The sequence below is a fragment of the Belonocnema kinseyi genome, chromosome 1 (genome assembly GCF_010883055.1).
Source record: "Belonocnema kinseyi isolate 2016_QV_RU_SX_M_011 chromosome 1, B_treatae_v1, whole genome shotgun sequence".
NCBI lineage: Eukaryota > Metazoa > Arthropoda > Insecta > Hymenoptera > Cynipidae > Belonocnema > Belonocnema kinseyi.
Window position 1 is genome coordinate 26,835,008 of NC_046657.1, and position 19,854 is coordinate 26,854,861.

The 19,854-nt window shown below is 29.2% G+C and overlaps 1 protein-coding gene across 1 annotated transcript in view; it reads right to left on the reverse strand.

Annotated features, from left to right (window-relative positions):
• The window catches only part of LOC117175747 (ATPase family AAA domain-containing protein 2-like), a 169,431-nt gene that overhangs the window by 54,722 nt on the left and 94,855 nt on the right, over positions 1–19,854 (reverse strand). Inside the window, exon 14 of the mRNA XM_033365521.1 lies at positions 9,949–9,983. Within this exon, the coding sequence (XP_033221412.1) occupies positions 9,949–9,983 (35 nt within the window). The remainder of the gene's footprint in view (positions 1–9,948; positions 9,984–19,854) is intronic.

Sequence of the window (19,854 nt, forward strand, 5' to 3'; positions counted from 1 at the left end):
AGCGAAAAAAAGAATTTTCAACAAAATAGTTAAATTTCTAATCAATGTTGAATTTTTAGAAAAAGAATTAAATTTTAACTAAACAGTTGATTTTTTAGCATATAGTTGAATTTCAACGTTTAAAAAGATGAATTCTCAACAAAAATATAATAGTCGATATGTCCACCGAGAATATTAATTTTCTACCAAAAAAAGAATTTTCAATAAAAAGAGGAATTCTTAACAAAAAATGAAATAGTAGAAATTTCAAGAAAAAAAAAAGACTTCAAAGAAAATAGTGAAATTTTTAACCAAAGATTTGAATTTTCAAGAATAGTTGTCTAAAAAATGCCGTTAAAATATCTTCAAGGAAAACAAATTTGTTTTTATCAAAGTAGTTCAACCTTTAACCAAATAGTTAAAATCTTAAGCCAAAAACGAGAATTTTGAGGGAGCAGTTGAATCTTCAACAAAAATATATAAATTCTCAACGAAAAATGCAATATTTTACAATAACTAAAAAACAAATGTTCCCAGTGGGCACGAAATTTGGCGACATCATTGCGACATATTTACGACAACTTTACGATATCCTATGTCCATGTCGTTAAGATGTCTTTAGGATATCGTAAAAACGTCGTATGATCTGACGATGTCTTTACGATATCGTAAAGACACGATAACGACGCGAGCATAGGATGTCGTAACATTGTCGTAAAGATATAGTAACGATGTCGTAAAGACGTCGCCGAATTTTGTGTCCACTGGGTTTAACCAAATGATTGAATACGTAACAAAATAGTTTAATTTTTAATAAAATAATTGAAGTTTTAACTTACGAAGATGAATTCTCAATTGAATAGCCGGATTTTGAATAAAAAAGATTAAACTTTAACCATATAAAGAATTGCATTTTCATCCAAATAGTTGAAGGTTCGAGAAAAAAAAATTTCAACAGAAAAATGGAATTTTTAACTAAATAGTTGAATTTTTACCCTAAAAAGATGAAGTCTTAAAAATATAATAGTTGATGTCAACTAAAAAAATTATCCTTTAAAAAATCAATGTTCAACAAAAAGAAAACGAAATTTCAATCAAATAGTTGAATAGTTGTTCAAAAGATATAACTTACATAATATTTTATTTAATTAAAAGATGGTTTCTCCTTTTCCAATTTGATTTTAACTAGAAATCTGGATTGAGGATGACTACCAGATGACCAGAAATAATTGACTATACAAGAATTTCAGTTTTACAAGTTAATCCTAAAGACCTTTTTAGGTCGTAAAGTTTAAAAGACGTTTTTGGAACGACAAAAAACCCAGTGGGCACACAATTCGGCGACGTCTTTACGACATCGTTACGATATCTTCACGACAATGTTACGACATCCTAGGTCCGTGTTGTTATCGTGTCTTTACGATATCGTAAAGATATCGTCAGATCATACGACTTATTTACAACATCGTAAGGACACCTTAACGACATGGACACAGGATGTCGTAAAGATGTCGTAAAGACGTCGCCAAACTTTGTGTCCATTGGGTCATAGACGCCATCTATCGTATACTCCGATCCCTAAGATAAATTAATTCATGACGTGACATTCCTTCCAGATATTTTTTAGATAATTAACTTAAAAAAGTAAATGAAACGAAGAAAGCAATAAAAAACAAATATAAAATCATAAATAATTATTTATGTATTTCTGTTTGTTTGGTACTCGTAGATATTTTATTTATGTCAGAAATTTCCCAGTGGGCACAAAATTTGGCGATGTCTTTAGAAAACATCGTGACGCCATCTTTACGATAACTTTAAGACATCCTATGTCCATGTCGTTAAGGTGTCTTTACGATATCGTAAATAAGTCGTATGTTCTGACGATGTCTTTACGACATCGCAAAGGCACCGAAACGACATGGACATAGGATGCCGTAAAGTTGTCGTAACAATGTCGTAAAGACGTCGCCAAATTTTGTGCTTACTGGGTTATACCCTCTCATTCGCTGGATTGGAACGTGGCTCGACTTTCAAATCTCTGGACCCTGGGTTGGGATCCACAGATGTGGATGATGGTAGGAATATGGATCAGTATACCCAGTGGGCACAAAATTTGACGACGTCTTTAAGACATAGTTGCAACATCTTTACGACAGCTTTACGACATCCTATGTCCATGTCGTTTCGGTGTCTTTGCGATATCGTAAAGACATCGTCAGATCATACGACTTATTTACGATATCGTAAGGACACCTCAACGACGGAGACATAGGACGTCGTAAAGTTGTCGTAAAGATGTCGTAACGATGTCTAAAAGACGTCGAGAAACTTTGCGCCCACTGGGTTTGCCAGTTTCGAAAGGCTTTCACCTGGCAGTTGGGTCTCCTTATTATTCCTTCGTAGTTGGCATTTAACACGGCACTCACTAGCACATTTCTTGCGGGAGAAAAGAAGATAACAAATCATAGTGCGCATGTCCTCTCCCTTGGAGCATTGGGTGTAAACGTCTAAGTCTGGCAATAAATGTACAGTTACAGCAGACAAAACTCGAGACTTTTTGTACAGCATGATCGGTCTCCTTATTATTACTCCGTGAACCTTGTGTGTCAACCTAAAAATATACAGAAATCACTACTGCGCATGCTAGAGATATCCGCGTTCTCCCACCACTGGTAAGGAGCCTGATACAAAAGATCATCGTAAGGGTACCTTTTCACGGAGGCCTGTTTTTAGTTAATCGTTGAATTAATTTGACACATCGAGTTCGTATCTAGGTTATCAACCAATCAAACTGTGTACTACGAAAGCATGGCAACTGTTTGGGGCTTTCGGGTAACAGTTGTGGCGGAGGGAGGGGGCGATCTACCCTTGACTCTTGGAGAGAGTCAAAACTGGCCGAGAGTCAGTGTTGTCAAAACGCGGATATCTCTGGCATGCGCAGTAGTTATTTCTGTGTATTTTTAGGTTACGTAACGCCATGTGTCCATTTAAAAATACACAGGATCACTACTGCGCATGCCAGAAATATTCGCGTTCTGACACAACTGCCGAGAGTCACCAATTTCTTTAGCGCTAGATTTGAACCGTAAACTGAGCAATTCCGTTGACCTTGAAATCGCCTCTCTCGCCCTCTTAGACTACCTGATCCGATATATCAAGTTCCGGTAAAGCGCGGTCCCAGTGTAATATGGTTCATTTTTTTTGTTTGTTGATTATTTACTTTATTAGATATTTATTTAATATAAATATTATGAATATAATTATAATTAAGTTTTTAAATATATGACATAAAATAATTATTCTCATTATTTCGTAAAAGAGCATAAATTTCATTAATTAGATAAAATTTAAAATTAATTGTTCTTTATTAATTAGTTGAAAATTGAAATTAATGGTTAGATATACATTTAAAGTATTTTACTACTCTATGGTCGGTTTCTTCTAAATACCTAAAATGGGTTTGGCCAGGACGTTTTCAAAACCGATCTCAATGATATTACGTTTATTTATAATATGCTTTTGATAATAAAAAAAGGATATTGGATTTCATACTGGGTTTTTACGATATTTAAATATGATCTTTAAACTTATTGATTGATTTATTATTGAAATGTTTTATGATTATAATCCATTTGTTATTATTATTATTATTATTATTATTATTATTATTATTATTATTATTATTGATGTAAAAGTCACAGGAAGTGGCAGTCCGATTGAAACTTTATAAACTATTTTCAATTTAAAATTTTTTTCAAATTAATAGATTTATAGTTAAACGCTTTTAATTTTCAAATATTGTTTCAGTCTAAAATATTGAATTTTTAACGCATTCATTTTTTTATTAAGATAAAGACAAAATATTTAGCAATATTTTATTGTTAATTTAAAATGAGCAATTATAAATCAAATCTTGATTAAAATTTCCCAAAGCTAAATTTAAACTTTGAACGTTACAATTTTAAATGTTCTGTCACGGACTGTGAACCGTTAATACATGAATAATATTTACTTATTTATAATAATAATCAGTTATCAATATAAATTATACAAAATATTCATAACGTATAATTTATTATTACCATAAGAGTATTCTTCGAATTTTTAAAAGAATTTCAAAAGTAATTTTAAGTTTGATTACAATTCACAAAATTTAAAACAAAATTCGGTTTTTTAACTCTGTCAAATTAAATTTTTAAGGTTTTAAAAGATTTCAAGATAATACAAACATTTTCTTAAGAGTCCTGGAAAATTTTTTAATAATTTTTAATTTAAATAATAATTCTAAGAGAATATTTAAAATAGATTTCAAACCCATTTTTGATGTATGAATAATAATTGAACAATTATTAATTTGTAAGGACAATTCATAAAATTTTAACAATTATTTATTTATTGAGGGCTTAAATTAAAAAAATGTATAGTTTTTAGAATTTCAAGTGAAAAAAATGTTAACTTCAAGAGTTCGAAACTTTTTTTGTAAACCTGAAAAAACCGGGAAATTAACGGCAATTTTCCCTGCGATTAAAACGGTAATCCTAAATTAATAATATAAAACTATTTTATTATTAATTATTTTATTTAAATCTTAATTATTTATTTTAATAAGCATTCATACTGATGATTTACATATTTAAATAATTATTCATAATTTTGACAAGAATTGTATAAAAATAACAATTCTATATAATTTAGAACAATTATAAACTTTCGAATTCTAAGAATTATTTAATAAAAACACATAATAAATTATGATAGAACATAAAATCTCAAATCTCAGAATGCTGATTTAAATTTTTTATTTCAACACCATTCACCTGCTAGTTTCCGTGATGATTTTATAATGATTAATTACTGTTACTCGCTTACTATTACTAAAAAAAGTATTTTCGCTTAAAATTTAGAAACAGTTTTAAGTTTTTTCATTATTTTATGCTTTTCTGATTTCCCCCATGCTTTGAATTACAAATGCCAAACGTTCTAATAGGAGCGCCAGCTCTCGGATAAGTTCACTGGCTCGGATGCTAAGAAAATCTACTACTACATACCTACACGGTCGAGTTACTTATCGACTACTGATTACTGAAGCGTGATCCGAAACACCCTACCGTACCGACCATAGGTACATATAAACCACTTTATATTATTTATCAGAAGTCTGCGTGAATTTATAACTTGATCTTTATTATCTTTTATTAATAATCACAATGAACAATTATTATTGTCATAAACATTTACTATTTCTATTCTGAACCGTATTATAAATTCCATGTCAAATTCTAAGAAAATTAAACTCATACAAATGTGAATCATGTGAATGCACGCTCGTTGACGTAATAACCAATCAGAAGGCAGAATGCCTTCATGCAGTCCATGAAGGGATTATTTTTCCACCCCTGATCGGATTTTTGCCTATATAAACCCACGTCTTCAAGGTTTACGACGAGTTAAAAGAACTTTAGAATCAGTGAGTTTAACTTGAAAATATATATTAAAGCTGCAGAATTGTTTTATTCATCTTAAAGTATTGTAACGATAATTTTGGTTTTGATTTATTTGAGGTTACGTTTGGCAGCTCCGCTCAGATTAAAAAACGAAGGAAAAAAAGGCATTCTTAGGGATTCAAAATTTCTATTACCTTTTAATGCAATAAGCCACTGAAACCCCGTTTAAGTTTACGCCCAGATAAGTTCACTCTCGTTTAAGTTCACGCGTTGCTTATCGTTTAGGTTTACTTTCACCTTCTCAACAAGTTCTCAGTGCTCCACATTCGGTGTTTCAATGTACTTATTTCTTTCTGAAATTTATTTAAAATCTCACCGCTAAAGTCTTTTTAAAGGTTGACACAAAGAAGAGATTTGTCTGAAATTCGAGGAGTTCCCTACTGCACAAATCTACTTAATCTAAACAATTTAAACAAGTCTAACACACTTTACATATGTAAACTTGATGTTAATAAATTTTATATTTTAAAGATTTTCCAATCTTAACCAGTGGTATACACTATACACCATGGGTTACGATAACCCGGCGCGATTTTTAAGCGATCTGCCATTTCGTAGGGAGGGGAAGTTGGGGTCTGTACCCAGGGAGGGGGGATGTTATCGGCCTGCACCACGTGGGGCGCACATTGAGGTGCGCCTCACGAAGGGCGACCTCAAACGTTTCCATCGGGTATTTTACGCCCAGCGTGTATCGGCGTCACAAAATCCGTGCTGAAGAAAGGGAAGATACCGAAACTTAATTACGATATTTGTGTAAAGAAATCTTTTTCCAGTTTTTCATTCATATTTTGATTCTAAATAAAAAATAACATAGAAAAATTCTAAAATTTTATATATCATTTGATCGCAACACGCGAAAATTTTAGTATTTTTTTAAATATTGACAATTCGTACCATGACTATCCTTGCGGCATCGGAAATTTGCCTATTTTCGTATCACTAAATAAATATGTTTTTCGGAACATATGGAAAAACCGATAACACAGTTTTGCACTTCAGACCTTTAGCTTTCCATTCATCAGTATTTGAGCCTATTTATCTAACTATTTATTAAACTAGCACCATTTAACTCCTCAAGATTCTCTGTATAAAATCTTTTTTAAAAAGTCAAAATTGTTTAATTAGGAATAAAGATATGAACTGATAAAGTTGGCCGGGTACATCTAACCCAGCGGTGTATTTGTGTATACCTCGTTAATAACTATAGTGTGTATACCACGGGTTAGGCATTCGATTGTCTTAACCTTTCATTTTTGCTTTTTTCTCAATTCCTGTCTTCCATTTTGTAACAAATTTAGAACAAAAAAAAGAGGAAGTAGCGTAAGTTTAGATTCAATTATTTTATAACAAGGCACGTGGATCTTATCTGAAATGTAACAATTCTATTAAAAAAAAATTAATTTGTAACTGAAATTGTGTAATTTTGATGTACAAATGACAATTGAAGAGTTGTTAATTCAGAAAAAATATTTACTTAGACGCAAAATGGTTCAACCGTCAACCAAGTAGTTCAATTCTCAATAAAAAAAACATTAGTTTTCTACGAAAAACTTTAATTTTCAATGAAAAACGGTTGAAATAAACAAAAAAAGACAGATTTTCCACAAAAATTGTTAAATTTTCAACTAAAAATATGTTTTTCATTAGGAAGCAACTGTAAAAAAAAGTATTAGAAATACACAGAAAATAAATTATCAACAAGAATATATTAGGGTAGCCGCAAAACTTTATTTTTTATATTCCCTAATTTTTCCTTGGACAATTTTTCATTCCACCTGACAATTCCTGGTTTTTCCAGATTTTTGAATATTCGATCATGATTGATTAAATAAAAAAATAAATAATACTAAAAACATAATTATTCATTTCTGAAGATTGTCTCTAATGTCCGTGAATTTGAATAATTTAAAACAAAAATTATTTTGTCTACTTATACGTAAAATTCAGAGCATATTTAGGTAAAGACAATTTCAAAAATGTATACATTGATTCTCAATCAAACAGTTGAATTTTCTACTGAAAGAGATCAATTTTTAAACAATAAGCTAAATTTCGAACTAAAAAAGATCAGTTTTCAACCAAAAATGAAATAGTTAATTTTTCAGTGAAGAAAATAATTTTTCCACAAAAAAAAAACAGATTTATTTTTATAAAAAATTTAATTTAACTTTTAACCAAGTAGTTTTATTTTCAATCAAATAGATTTAATATATTTTATCTAATCAAAACACAAAACTGAAATAGTTGTTCTTAAACGAAAAAGATGAATGTTCAATAAAGAAGATTAATGTTCACCATAGAAAACCAATTTTTAATTAAAAAGGTAAATTGTCAACCAACAATTGAATGATTTGATTTCCAGTCAAAACTTTACGTTCAACCAAAGAGATGAATTGTCAACTAAAAGCATGTAATTTTTAATTGGAACTAAAATATAAGACTTTAAACTAGAATCCTTAGATTTCCAACAAAAACATTATTTGCGAAACAAGTCAAAATTTTGAACTACGAAAGATAATTTTTCAAACACATATTGAATAGTTACATTTTCAGTAAAAAAAAATAATTTTCAAACAAACAAAAAACAAATGTTTAACAAAATATGTAAAGTTGTAACTGGAATAGTCAAATTTTCAGCGAAAAAAATAATTTTCAGTAAAAAAACGAATTTTCAAGAAAATATTAACAAAATAATATTTTCAACAAAGGAGATGAATTTTCCATTAAAATGATGAATCTTTAACCAAAAAAAAAAATAATTTTCAACAAAAAAGTAACTCTCAACCAAGTAATTAACTCTTCATTTAAAAAAGACAAATTCGGAACAAAAAGCAAATTAGTTGATATTTCAACTAAAAAGAATTTGAAACGCTTGAAATTTAGATTTTCAAAAAGATGGATGAACTTTTAACTAAATAGTTCAATTTTCTACTCAAAAGATCAATTTTCTATCAAAAATACGATTTTTTAAAAGAATACATTAATTTTAAATCAAATAGTTAAATTTTTATATTTCAAATATCAGTAGTTTTATTTGCAACCAAAAATATGAAATAATTACTAAAATAATAAATATTTAATTACAATGCTTTAATTTTTCAAGCGAAAAGTCAATTTAAATATATATGACTTTTTAACAAAAAAAGTTGAATTTTCAACTAAAAATACCAATTTTCACCCACACTAATTAATTTCCAACTAAAATGATTAATCTTCATCTGGAATAGATGGATTTTAAATAAAAAAAGGTTTCGTTTCAACCAAAAATGGAATAGAAGATTTATTTTGACCAAAAAAGACGAATTTTATAGAAAAAATTTAATACATAAGTTTTAAATTAAAAAGATGAATTGTTAAAGAACAATTGAATAGTTACATTTTTAGTTAAAATATTAATTTTCAACCAAACGCGATCAGTTTTCAACCAAGAAAATGAATTTGCAAGATTAGCCTTTAACTAGAATCATTAAAGTTCCAACAGAAAGATTAATTTTCAACCCAGAAGAATAATTTCTACCCAAAAGGCAACATTTTCAACTAAAAAAGATAATTTTTAATCAAAAATATGGTATAGTATATTCTTACTGAAAAAATGATTTTAAAAAAACAAAAAAATTGTTTAAGTTACAAATGGAATAGTTAAATTTTCAATGAAAAAATTAAATTTGCGCCAACGACAAAACAAATTTTCAACAAAATAGCGCATTATTTAACCAAGGATGAATTTTCAATTAAAACGATGAAACTGTAAAAAAATTAATTTTTTTAAAGTAATTAAATCATTTTTAAAAAAAAGGAGTTTGGAACAACAAATTTATTTGTTGATAATTCAATCAAAATAGAATTACATTTCATTTAAATTTTTAATAAAAAATATTGGAATTCATACAAAAAGAACGTATTTTCAAAAAAATACATTAATTTTCAACCAGATATTTGAATTTTCTACTAAAAACCGATAAATTTTTTAACAGAATAGCTGAATATTCCCTGAACAAAATTTATTTAAAAAATTCAACAAAATAGTTGAATGCAGTAACATAAAGCTTCTTTTACAAAATAAGAATCATTGTTAATCAATTTAATATTATAATTTTTAAAAAAATTAAGTACGCGATCGAAAAAATTCCCTGGCTTAAAAAAAAAATTCAAACTTAAAAAGATCATTTTTCAATCGAGGCTCCGCATTATCCGAGGCAACGGGACTCGGATAATACGGAGAATCATTAATAAAACGGATGAAGTTGCTACGCCTAATTCTGAATGCGCGCAGTAGTTTGCAATTATTAATAAATTAATAAAGATAAATCCACGTTCGTAAGTTCTTTACTTTTATTTTCTAAATGTTTATATTTCTTTTTATATTTAAAATATTTCAAAAATAGATAACTCTTCCGAATTTTGTACTTCTTCCGTATTATCCAAGTTTTCGCTTATCCGAAGTATCTCCTCCCCACATCACCTCGGATAATCGAGTTTCTACAGTGAATACTTTTACTTTAAACAATTTTTTTTTTACTTTGAAATAAAAAAAAATGAGCACGCTTTCGAAAAAATTTGCGGACTTGAAAAAAACCCTGATATTTCCAGGTTTTTCCAGGTATATGATTTTCAACCCAGAATAATGATTTCTACTAAAAAGGCAAAATTTTCAACTAAATAAGATAATTTTCAACCAGATACTGAATAGTATATTCCCAGTAAACAACTAATTTTCAGCCAAAGAAAAAAATAATTTTCTACGAAATAGCTTATTTTTCTACTAAGGAGATAAATTTTGCATTAAAATTATGAATGTTAACCAAAAAAATTAACTCTAGGCCAATTAATTAACTATTCATTTATAAAAGATGAATTTGGAACATAAAATATATTAATTGATATTTCAACCAAAAAAGATTTAGATTTAGAAAAAAAACACTGGAATTCAAACAGAAAGATCGAATTTCCAACATAATAAATAAATTTTTGACCAAACACTGGAATTTTTAACTAAAGCCGATTAATGCTTAATATAATAGTTGATCTTTGATCAGCGGAATAAAACAATTTCAAAAATTAAAATAAATAATTTCATAGAACGATTCACTTTTTTTTTATAAATCTCAAACTTCTTAAATTAAAAGTTATCCTTATTTTAAATAGTTTAACAATCCTTAAAATGCCTCAAAATTTTATTTAAAAATCTTGAAACGTTTACATGTTGACAATTTTTCAAATTTTTATTTATTTAAAAAATTTTCAGAACCTCTAAGCATTTTTTTTTAATTATTCGAAATTTTTTTAAATCCTGTCAAATTGAAAAAAAATCATACAAATTCATTTTGATTATTTTTAACAATTTTTTTTAATCTTTCTAAATCTTTTTGAATATTGTCTTCAAATTTATTTTTCGAAATAAAAAGTCTTTTTCAATTTTTCTATAAAATATTTTTTATTCTTCTGAATCCTTTAAAAATTCTTAAAAAGCTTCCAAACACCGAATTTTCAGCACGAATAGCTGGATTTGGTCGGTACACGTAGAAACTTCGTTTAAATTATTTGAAATCAATTCAAATTTTTAATTAATTTTGAATTTTTTTTAAATCTTCTAAATATCTCTTCAACTTACTCGAATTTTTTCTAAGAATAATAGGTCTTCAATTGTTATTTATACATCAAAATTCAACAATTTAATTTACAAATTATATTTGTTTAAATTGAACAATTAAAATTGTTAAGTTCGACATTTAGTTTTTTTGCTTAGTTTTGAGTATTTAATTTATAGTTACTGATTGTAAATTAAAATTCAGATATTTCTAAATATTAAGTAATTGTTCTTTTTCTTAATTGAAAAATTCTAAAATTGAATGGTTTAAAAATGGAATATTTTAGACTGAAATAATATTTCTAATTTAACAAATGCCTTTGATTATAAATATATTATTGGTTATATAATATTTTTTATTTTTTAAAAATAAGAAGTCTTTACAATTGAAACAGTTTAATTTTTAACTTTAAAATCTGGAAATTTAAAAATTTTGAAGATACCAAATCGTCTTGTAAAATCAATTATTATTTACTTTTTACATCATCAAGTTCAGTTCAATTTTAAGAATCATTAATTAATTCATATTCACATTTGACCAACCAAAAATGTTTTTGTTTTTTTAATCAAAAATCTTCGACTTTAAACGCTTCAAAATTCCAATTCTTTTTGGTTTTTAAAACTGAATTTTAAATTTCTTTAAATTAAAATGTACGCTTAAAAATTAGAAATCTAAAATAGAAATTTTTCAAATTGAAAGATTTTCGAATTACGAATTATATAGTGAATGATATCATAATTAAAAAAGATCACAGTTTAACTAATTATTTAAAAAACGGCTGAAATCAAATAAAGTTGGACAAATTTTGTTTTCAGTAAAAAAATAAATTTATTGTCATTTCCCGGTCTCGGAAAACTCCCAGTCATTTCCTGGTCACTGGATTTATTTATTTTTTAAATGTCAAAGCCATTGATACTTACCCGATTCCTACGTTAACAAACTTCTTAATAAGTTGGAAAAATTGAAAAAAGCCAATTTTGGAAACAGAAAAAAAAATCTGTTTGGAAAATATTCTTTTGTATTTCCAGATATTTAGAACATTTCGAAGATATTTGGATATACATAAAAAAAATGAGCAATGATAGACAATCCTAAACTAGAAAAGACAAATTTTCAATCAAAATAATTACAGTAGAACCTCACTTATCCGAAGCCGCTTTATCCGAGGTCGCTTTATCCGAGTTCGCGATTATCCGAGGTTGAAACAAAAATATTTGAGTAGTTCGTATTATCCGAGCCTCATGCATTATTCATACATATGAACTTGTCTTAACCAACCAGAGCAGATCTTGCTATACCTTTGCTCTGATTGGTTAATAATTTAATTAATAAAATTTGTTCAAACATGTAATTGTACAAATTGAATATTTATTTAAGTACACTTTCAGTTTAGTATGGTGAGATTTTCTTTTTTATTAAAAATTCCCTTTTATCCGAGTTTCCCTGTTGTCCAAGTTGGGCCGGTCCACAATAGCTCGGATAAGCGAGTTTCTACTTTAATTTCCAATTTAAATGATGAATCTTCGTCTAGAATAGATGAATTTTAAACAAAAAGTTAAGTTTTTGAAAAAGAGTGCAATTTTCGACTAAGTAGTCTTTTTGTTAACCAAAAAGATGAATTTTCTACCAAAAAATACCACTATTCAAAAAACATGCATGAATTTTTAACAAAAAAGTTGAATTTTCAACTAAAAAAGACCAATTTTCAACCAAATTACTTAATTTCCAACTAAAATGATGAATCTTCATCTGGAATAGATAGATTTTAAACGCAATTAAATTTTTTTAGAAAATAGTTCAATTTTGAACCAAGTAGTCTTATTGTCAACCAAAAATATGAATTTTCTACCAAAAAGACGAATTTTATAGAAAATTACATACATAAATTTTAAATTTTAAAAATAAATGGCCAAGCAACAATTAAATTAACTTTTTAGTTAAAATATTCATTTTTAACCAGAAGTGATGATATTTCAACTGAAATTATTAACTAGAATCATTAAATTTATAACAAAAAGATAATTTTCAACCCACAAAATAATGTCTACCAAAGAAGGCAAAATTTCCAACTAAAAATGATAATTTTTCAACCAAATATTGAATAGTATATTCTCAGTAAAATAATTAATTAAAAAACAAAAAAAAAACATTTCAACAAAATAGTTAAAGTTGCAGCTGCAATAAATAATTTTCAGCTAACAAAAAAACGAATCTCCAACAAAATAGCTCATTTTTTAACCAAGGAAATAAATTTTCAAATAAAATGATGAACTTTTAACAATACAATTAATTTAAAAAAGAGTTACTCTCAACCATTGGACTAAAAAGAACGAATTTTCAACCAGATATTTACATTCTGAACCAAAACCGATTAATTTTTAACCAAAAATATAATAGTTTAATTTTCCGTAAAACAATTGATTCTAAACAAAACAACAACAAAAAGCGAATCTTTAACAAAATAGTTAAATACAGTAATATAAAGGTACTTTAATTTTTTTTTTTTAATTTTTAAAATTGAAATAAAAAGAAATACACGCTACCGAAAATTCCTCGAGGACGAAATATATTGTTTCTTAGAAAAAATTAGGCGATACATATTTTTCCGAATTGTAAACCGAATTTTTTCTAAAAAGTTATGCGTATTTGAAGTTTGTTTTTCAAAAAAACCCGATTTTTTTCTTTAAACCTCTATAAGTTTCGGCCTAATTGAGATCTTTATTATTTAAGAAAATATTTTTTATTGTATTCTTCAAAATTTAAAAACATGAAAAAATTATAATTTCGGGAAAGCTCCAACATTTTATTTTTCTAAATGTTTTTTTTTTAAGTTTCTACACGGAGATAAGTTTGGCAGAGCCACTCATCCAACGCGTACAATTGTCGCGCCAATCACACAGTGAACAGTGCCGGTTCTGTTTAGTAGAACGGCTCCACTGATTCGGGAGAACCATTACCCCGAACAAGCTGAACCGTTTGATCAACCGTATTAGTCGAGACGTTCTGCATACGCGACGCTTGCGCCAGAGTTCCGCGATTGCGCAGTTAAGGAAAATATAACAACCACATTTCGGAGCGGCTGATCTCCACAAGTTCGGGGTAACCAGGGTCCCGAATCTGAAGCGGGCGCCACAACAAACCGACGGGCACCGACTCCCTCACGACTAGCACGACGGTTTTACCTAAATTATCTTCGTGTATTAATAAAAGAAAGGCAGCATCATGCGGGCTAAAGCATTTTTGAGGTTAACATTGTTTCAAAGAAAAAATAGAAAATTCGATTTTAATTTTTTCTGAAAAACCGCTGCCACTTTGTTCATTTTGAACCTTTTTCAATTTTCCGGCGAATTTTGAACAATTAGGCCGAAAGTTATAGAGGTTTAAAGAAAAAAAAATCGTTTTTTTTTTAAACAAAGCAGAAACTTCAAATACGCATAACTTTTTAGAAAAAATTCTGTTTTCAAATCGGAAAAATTTACGGCCACCCTGGATTTAGGTAATTATTTTTTCAATTTCAAGACCATTGATACTTACCCAATTCCTACGTTACCTACCTTCCTAATAATTTGGGAAATTAAATAAAAGGAACATTTTTGGAAATACAAAGAAAAAGAAAATTCTTTTTGGAAAAATTTCTTTTGTATTTCCAGAAATTTAGGACATTTCGCAGAGATTTGTCCTATTCCTTGTCAAATTCAAATCTTCTAAGCTGCAAAGGGATATGGACAAAAGAAGAGATTAGAAATAATAGACAATCATAAATTATGAAATTCTGTTTATTTCGGTACGTTGTATGACAATAAAGTGTACGTATGTGTTAAAATAAATAAGGCAGTGTATGCTCTTTCTCTCTCCCTCTCTCTTCTCCGTTTCTCTGTAACTTTTACAACTTATAAGTAGCGTCGTGTAATATCTTACGATCCTTCGAGGCTGCCGCTTTGATCCTCTAAATTTCAAATCAATCGGGGCAAAATTTGAACCATCAAAATCTGAAATACGATCCAGAATCGTTGGACAAGCCTCGAAACTTTACGTTAAAATACAAAAAATGATGAGAACTATTTTCTCAGCAAAAACAAAATTATATCCCAAACGTAAATTATAAATTAGAATTAATTCGAAGGAACAGAAAAAGGGTTTCGCTTTTGTCAAAGAGTACTAAACTTTCACAGAAATATTAAACCTGGCACTAAAAAATAGTTCTACGAGTCTAATTTTTCTCTAATTGTTTTTCAATTTCCTAATTTCAAAATATACGAAGATTGGCAACACTGGAAGCCGGCTGACTTCACAGACTAAAAAAAAAAAAACGAACACACACAGCTCGGACAAAAATCTAATCTCTTTGGAAAAAAAGTTGCTCACTCTCGTCCTTTTCTCTATCCTACTAATTAACTTCTTATCACACGGTAATGCCATTGACGAAACGGGAGGAACAACTTTTCCGCAAAAAAGATGAAATTTCTCCAAATTCTCGAACTTTGCAAAAATATATTTTTCGGTTATAATTCGGGTGGTGGCAGGTTCACAATATTAATAATAATGATTAGTCGTTAACGATTACGGCAATTAACGAATAGGGTAAATATCTAATTACTAAAAGCGAATCGTCAAATTCGCGTGCTCCCATCAATTACCTTAAGCTGTGGAATGTCACGTGCCATTTCACAAAGTTTATTTTGCTACCTAGGTCCCGTTTCACACACTTGGGGGGGGGGGGGGGCAAACGAGACGAGAAGTACAAAAGCTAATTACGAAACGCCGACGGAGTCTCTTTGGTTTTTTTTTATTTTTTCAACACGCTGACATCACACTTGATGAATTCGCTGTTTCAAAATTCACCAACACGGCAACAACCTCACTCGCTTCGAAAACTCGACCTAATTATTGGCAGATCAGATACAATTTATTCTACTCAGTTCTTTTATTTTTGAATTTTTAAGTCAGTAACACAGAGCCGTTAAATCCAATGAGCCAAAATAGAGTATGCCACGTAAGTTGTATAGGACATTGGTCTCGTAAGCTGTATATTAAATTAAGTCATGTAAGCTGTGTATGACAGTATGTCATGTAAGCTGTGTATAACAGCGTCCTGTAAGCCGCATATGAAATAAGTCACATAAGCTGTGTAGAAAAGTGTTCTGTAAGCTGTATATGACAGTGTATCAGAAACGACGGCAGGATCTAATGTCGTAAACTGCGTCAGAAATTGGGCCCAGCTTATGTGACTTATTTCATATACGGCTTACGGGACGCTGTTATACGCAGCTTATGTGACATAATATCATACACTAGCATACACAGCTTACGTGACATACTGTAATATACAGCTTACGTGACATACTGCCGTATACAGCTTAAGAGTCACTGCCATATACAGCTTACGGGAAACTGTCATGTACAGCTTACGGGAAACTGTCATATGCAGCTTACGGGACACTGTTAGAAGGTTCAATAGGGATCAGTTGACAATATTTAAATTACTGCATCAACCGGGAAATTATTAAGGCATCATAAATATAATCAAATATACAATCATTTACTCATTCAGTTAATCACTCACTCACTCTTCAAATCATTTAGGCCATGCTGATCTCGCTTTTTTTTCTGTCTATACTCTTCTAGTCTTAACATAAGAACTACAGATTTACCACAATAATTCTAATTGTTTTCTTATTATAGAAATTCGTACCTGAGCAACGGATTAATGCGCGATTTAGGCAAACTTTCTCATATACAATCAGACTTGACTCTTATGCCAAATACAGGAGAAAAACGGGACAGAATAATTTTGACAGAAACTCGCTGAACGAAAGTATAGTTTAACAAACAAAAAAGAAACACGAAATTTGTCATCAAATAAAAAGTAGAGAGGAAATCTAACAACTTGAGAGTCGAATTCTGGTAACTAAATCCTAGCACGCGGCTCTAACAATACAAACTAACTAGCCTAATTTTTATTATATCGAGGTATATCGTGGGTCGAATTGTTCATTCAATATTATGCATTTACAAACACTCCGATTTTTTTTTCTTTCTTCTATTTTTAAATAAAACGTTGAATTTATGTATTGCGAAAGAGGAATATTGAAATATGATCTAGTGCGCATGCGTAGTGTGAATTACACGCAATTCTCAAATAGAAAACTACAAAAATTTATTTGAATTAAAAGGAATTTAGGACATTTCTAAGGAACTGATCCTAATTCGAATGAAGCAATTTGAATTAAAAGAGATGTATCGGAATTAAAAGGCATTCCGATGAATTCAAAGGAAAACACCTGAAATCCAAGAGATTTAAATTCAAATTATTTCTATAGAGTCCGAAGAATTCTTAAAAATTTAAAGCGATCCATCTAAATTCCAAAGGTGTATATAAAATTATTTCGATGTGTCTAAGTTCTCCTAAATTAATAGAAAGTCAATTAAAATGAAAGTAATTCATTTAAATTCAAAGGAACTTACCTGTTCGCTGAAGAAATTTGGTTTGAAAGGCACATTATTTAACAGAAAAGTGAAAAATTGTTTGTAGACAGAACTGCCGCACATGCGCACTAGATTATTGCAAGTTTTACGGGTGCGCAATAGATCGCTTTAAGTGCTGCGCATGCGCAATGGATAATTTCAATCTCTGTTTATGCGCAGTAGAGTATAACGTTTAGTAAACATGCGAAATAATCTGTTAGAGCTGTGCGCGCACTTCATCTACGACATTCTCACTCAAAATTCCTCATGTGTCCCCCAATTTTCGGGTCTACACATTTCATCAAATATATCTAGACCTAACCTAAAGCCGAGTAGTATCAAAAACAAAAAAGTACAATTCATTCAAACCTGATTCTCCAACTTTTTTTTTAGTTGTGGCTCTAAATCCTCTTTGCGTTGGGAAAAGCTTTTCTTTCCCCAATGAGATATATAAGTAGAAAGGACGATAAAATCTTCCAGCTCGGATATCAGATTAGTGGAATGTACGAAACGAGAAGAACGGGAGAAAGAATTCAAGCGCAATTTGCGGGCTTTAATTTAAAGCCTTGCCGTTAATTTTATAATTTAAGTAAGTAAATTACCGTAAATAACATCTAATTCAAAAGCTGCGAGTCGTACGCAGTGGAAAAATTTACTTTCTAAATTCGCAACTGTCGCCGAAGACAGCTTTGGCGGTTTGCAATTCGTATTTATACAATTTTTTTTTTTTGACAACACGCAGTCGCACTAAGGTAACTTATGGGAGACTCATGATAAACTTTTTTTCTCGTGAATTTCGCATATTCTTTTTTGTTGTTGTTATTGTTGTTTTGTTGTTTTTCTTTCTTTCTATTTACGAATAAAATACTGTACACGTGGCTTTGATACTTAGAACGGGATCTGGGCCACAGGAGTAAAAAAGCTGGAATCTATGGTTAAAAAGAAGGAACTCGATTCTCGTTTGCTTCGCTCTCGGTGGCAGAAAAATGTTGCTTTTTTTTCGCCCCGGTTTTGGAGTTTCTAGAGAGATTATTTTTGACATCGATTCAACATTAAAGGGATTTGCGATTAATATTAGGGACTATTTCGAGACACAGATTTCGATTATTTTTTTGCGGTAAAAATTGGCAAACGGTGGCGGACGAGTAACGCTGCGCGATACGAACTATTTCGTCTTTTTTTTTCCTTTCGTTTCTGTTGTTTTTATGCCCTAAGTGTACATACAAGAATTCGTGAAGAATCCTGAGAAGAAAAAAAAAACTATAATTAGAGAGCGCTCATTCGCTCATTGATTCTTGCCTAGCAACTTTGTAGTCTTCGAATCGCTGCAGTTCCTTGAGCAAATCCTGCAATGAAGAAAATGCGTATTTACAAGTTATACACATGCGCAGTCAGAATGGCGATTCGGCGGACAATTCCAAATTCCAAGTCATTTTCCTGTATTTTCTCGGTCAAGTTTTTTAATTTTCCCGGCCAATTAAAAGTAAAATATTCATATTGGCCACAAGACTCCAATATTTTTGCTTTAATTTATCACGTTCATTCTAGACATCCTTTAACGCAACCGACCGAAAAATTTAAAAAATTACTGAATTTGGGCACAAATACTTGAATTTTACACTAAAAAATATGAATTTAAAAAAAATGGGAAATATGAACTTTCAGTTGAAAAAATTAGTTAGAATTGTTGACTTGTAATTCAAAAAGATTAATTTTTTAACAAGTAGATTAATTTTCAACCAAAAAATATAACTTAAAATAAAAAAAATCTGCATTCTTTTACGAAATAGTTGAATTTCGAACAAAAAAAAAAAGCTTTCAACCCAAAAGATGAATGTTTTAATGAAATAATTTAATTTTAGACCAAAAAGATGAATTTTCAACCTAGAAGATTAATTTCTACCAAAAAAGATGAATCTTCAACTGAAAAAGATCATTTTTTGACCAGAAATTGAAAAACTGAATTTTGAGTAAAAAAATTTGATTTTTTCTTTAAGATGTTTAATTTTCTACGAAAAAATATAAATTATCAACAAAATACATGTACTTTTAACTAAAAAATTACTTTTCAAGCAAATAGTCGAATTTTTACGTAAAAAAGATCAATTTTTAACCAAAAATAGAAATAATTTTCGGAAAAAAATCAATTTTCAACAAAAAATAAATACATTTTTCATTAAAATAGTTTAATTAAAAAAAAAATAATAATAAAGAAGAATCTTTAACAAAGCAGTTCAATTTTCAACCAAGCAGTAGATTTTTTTACAGAAAAATAATTAATAATAATTTTCAACCAAATCGTTGAATTTTTTATC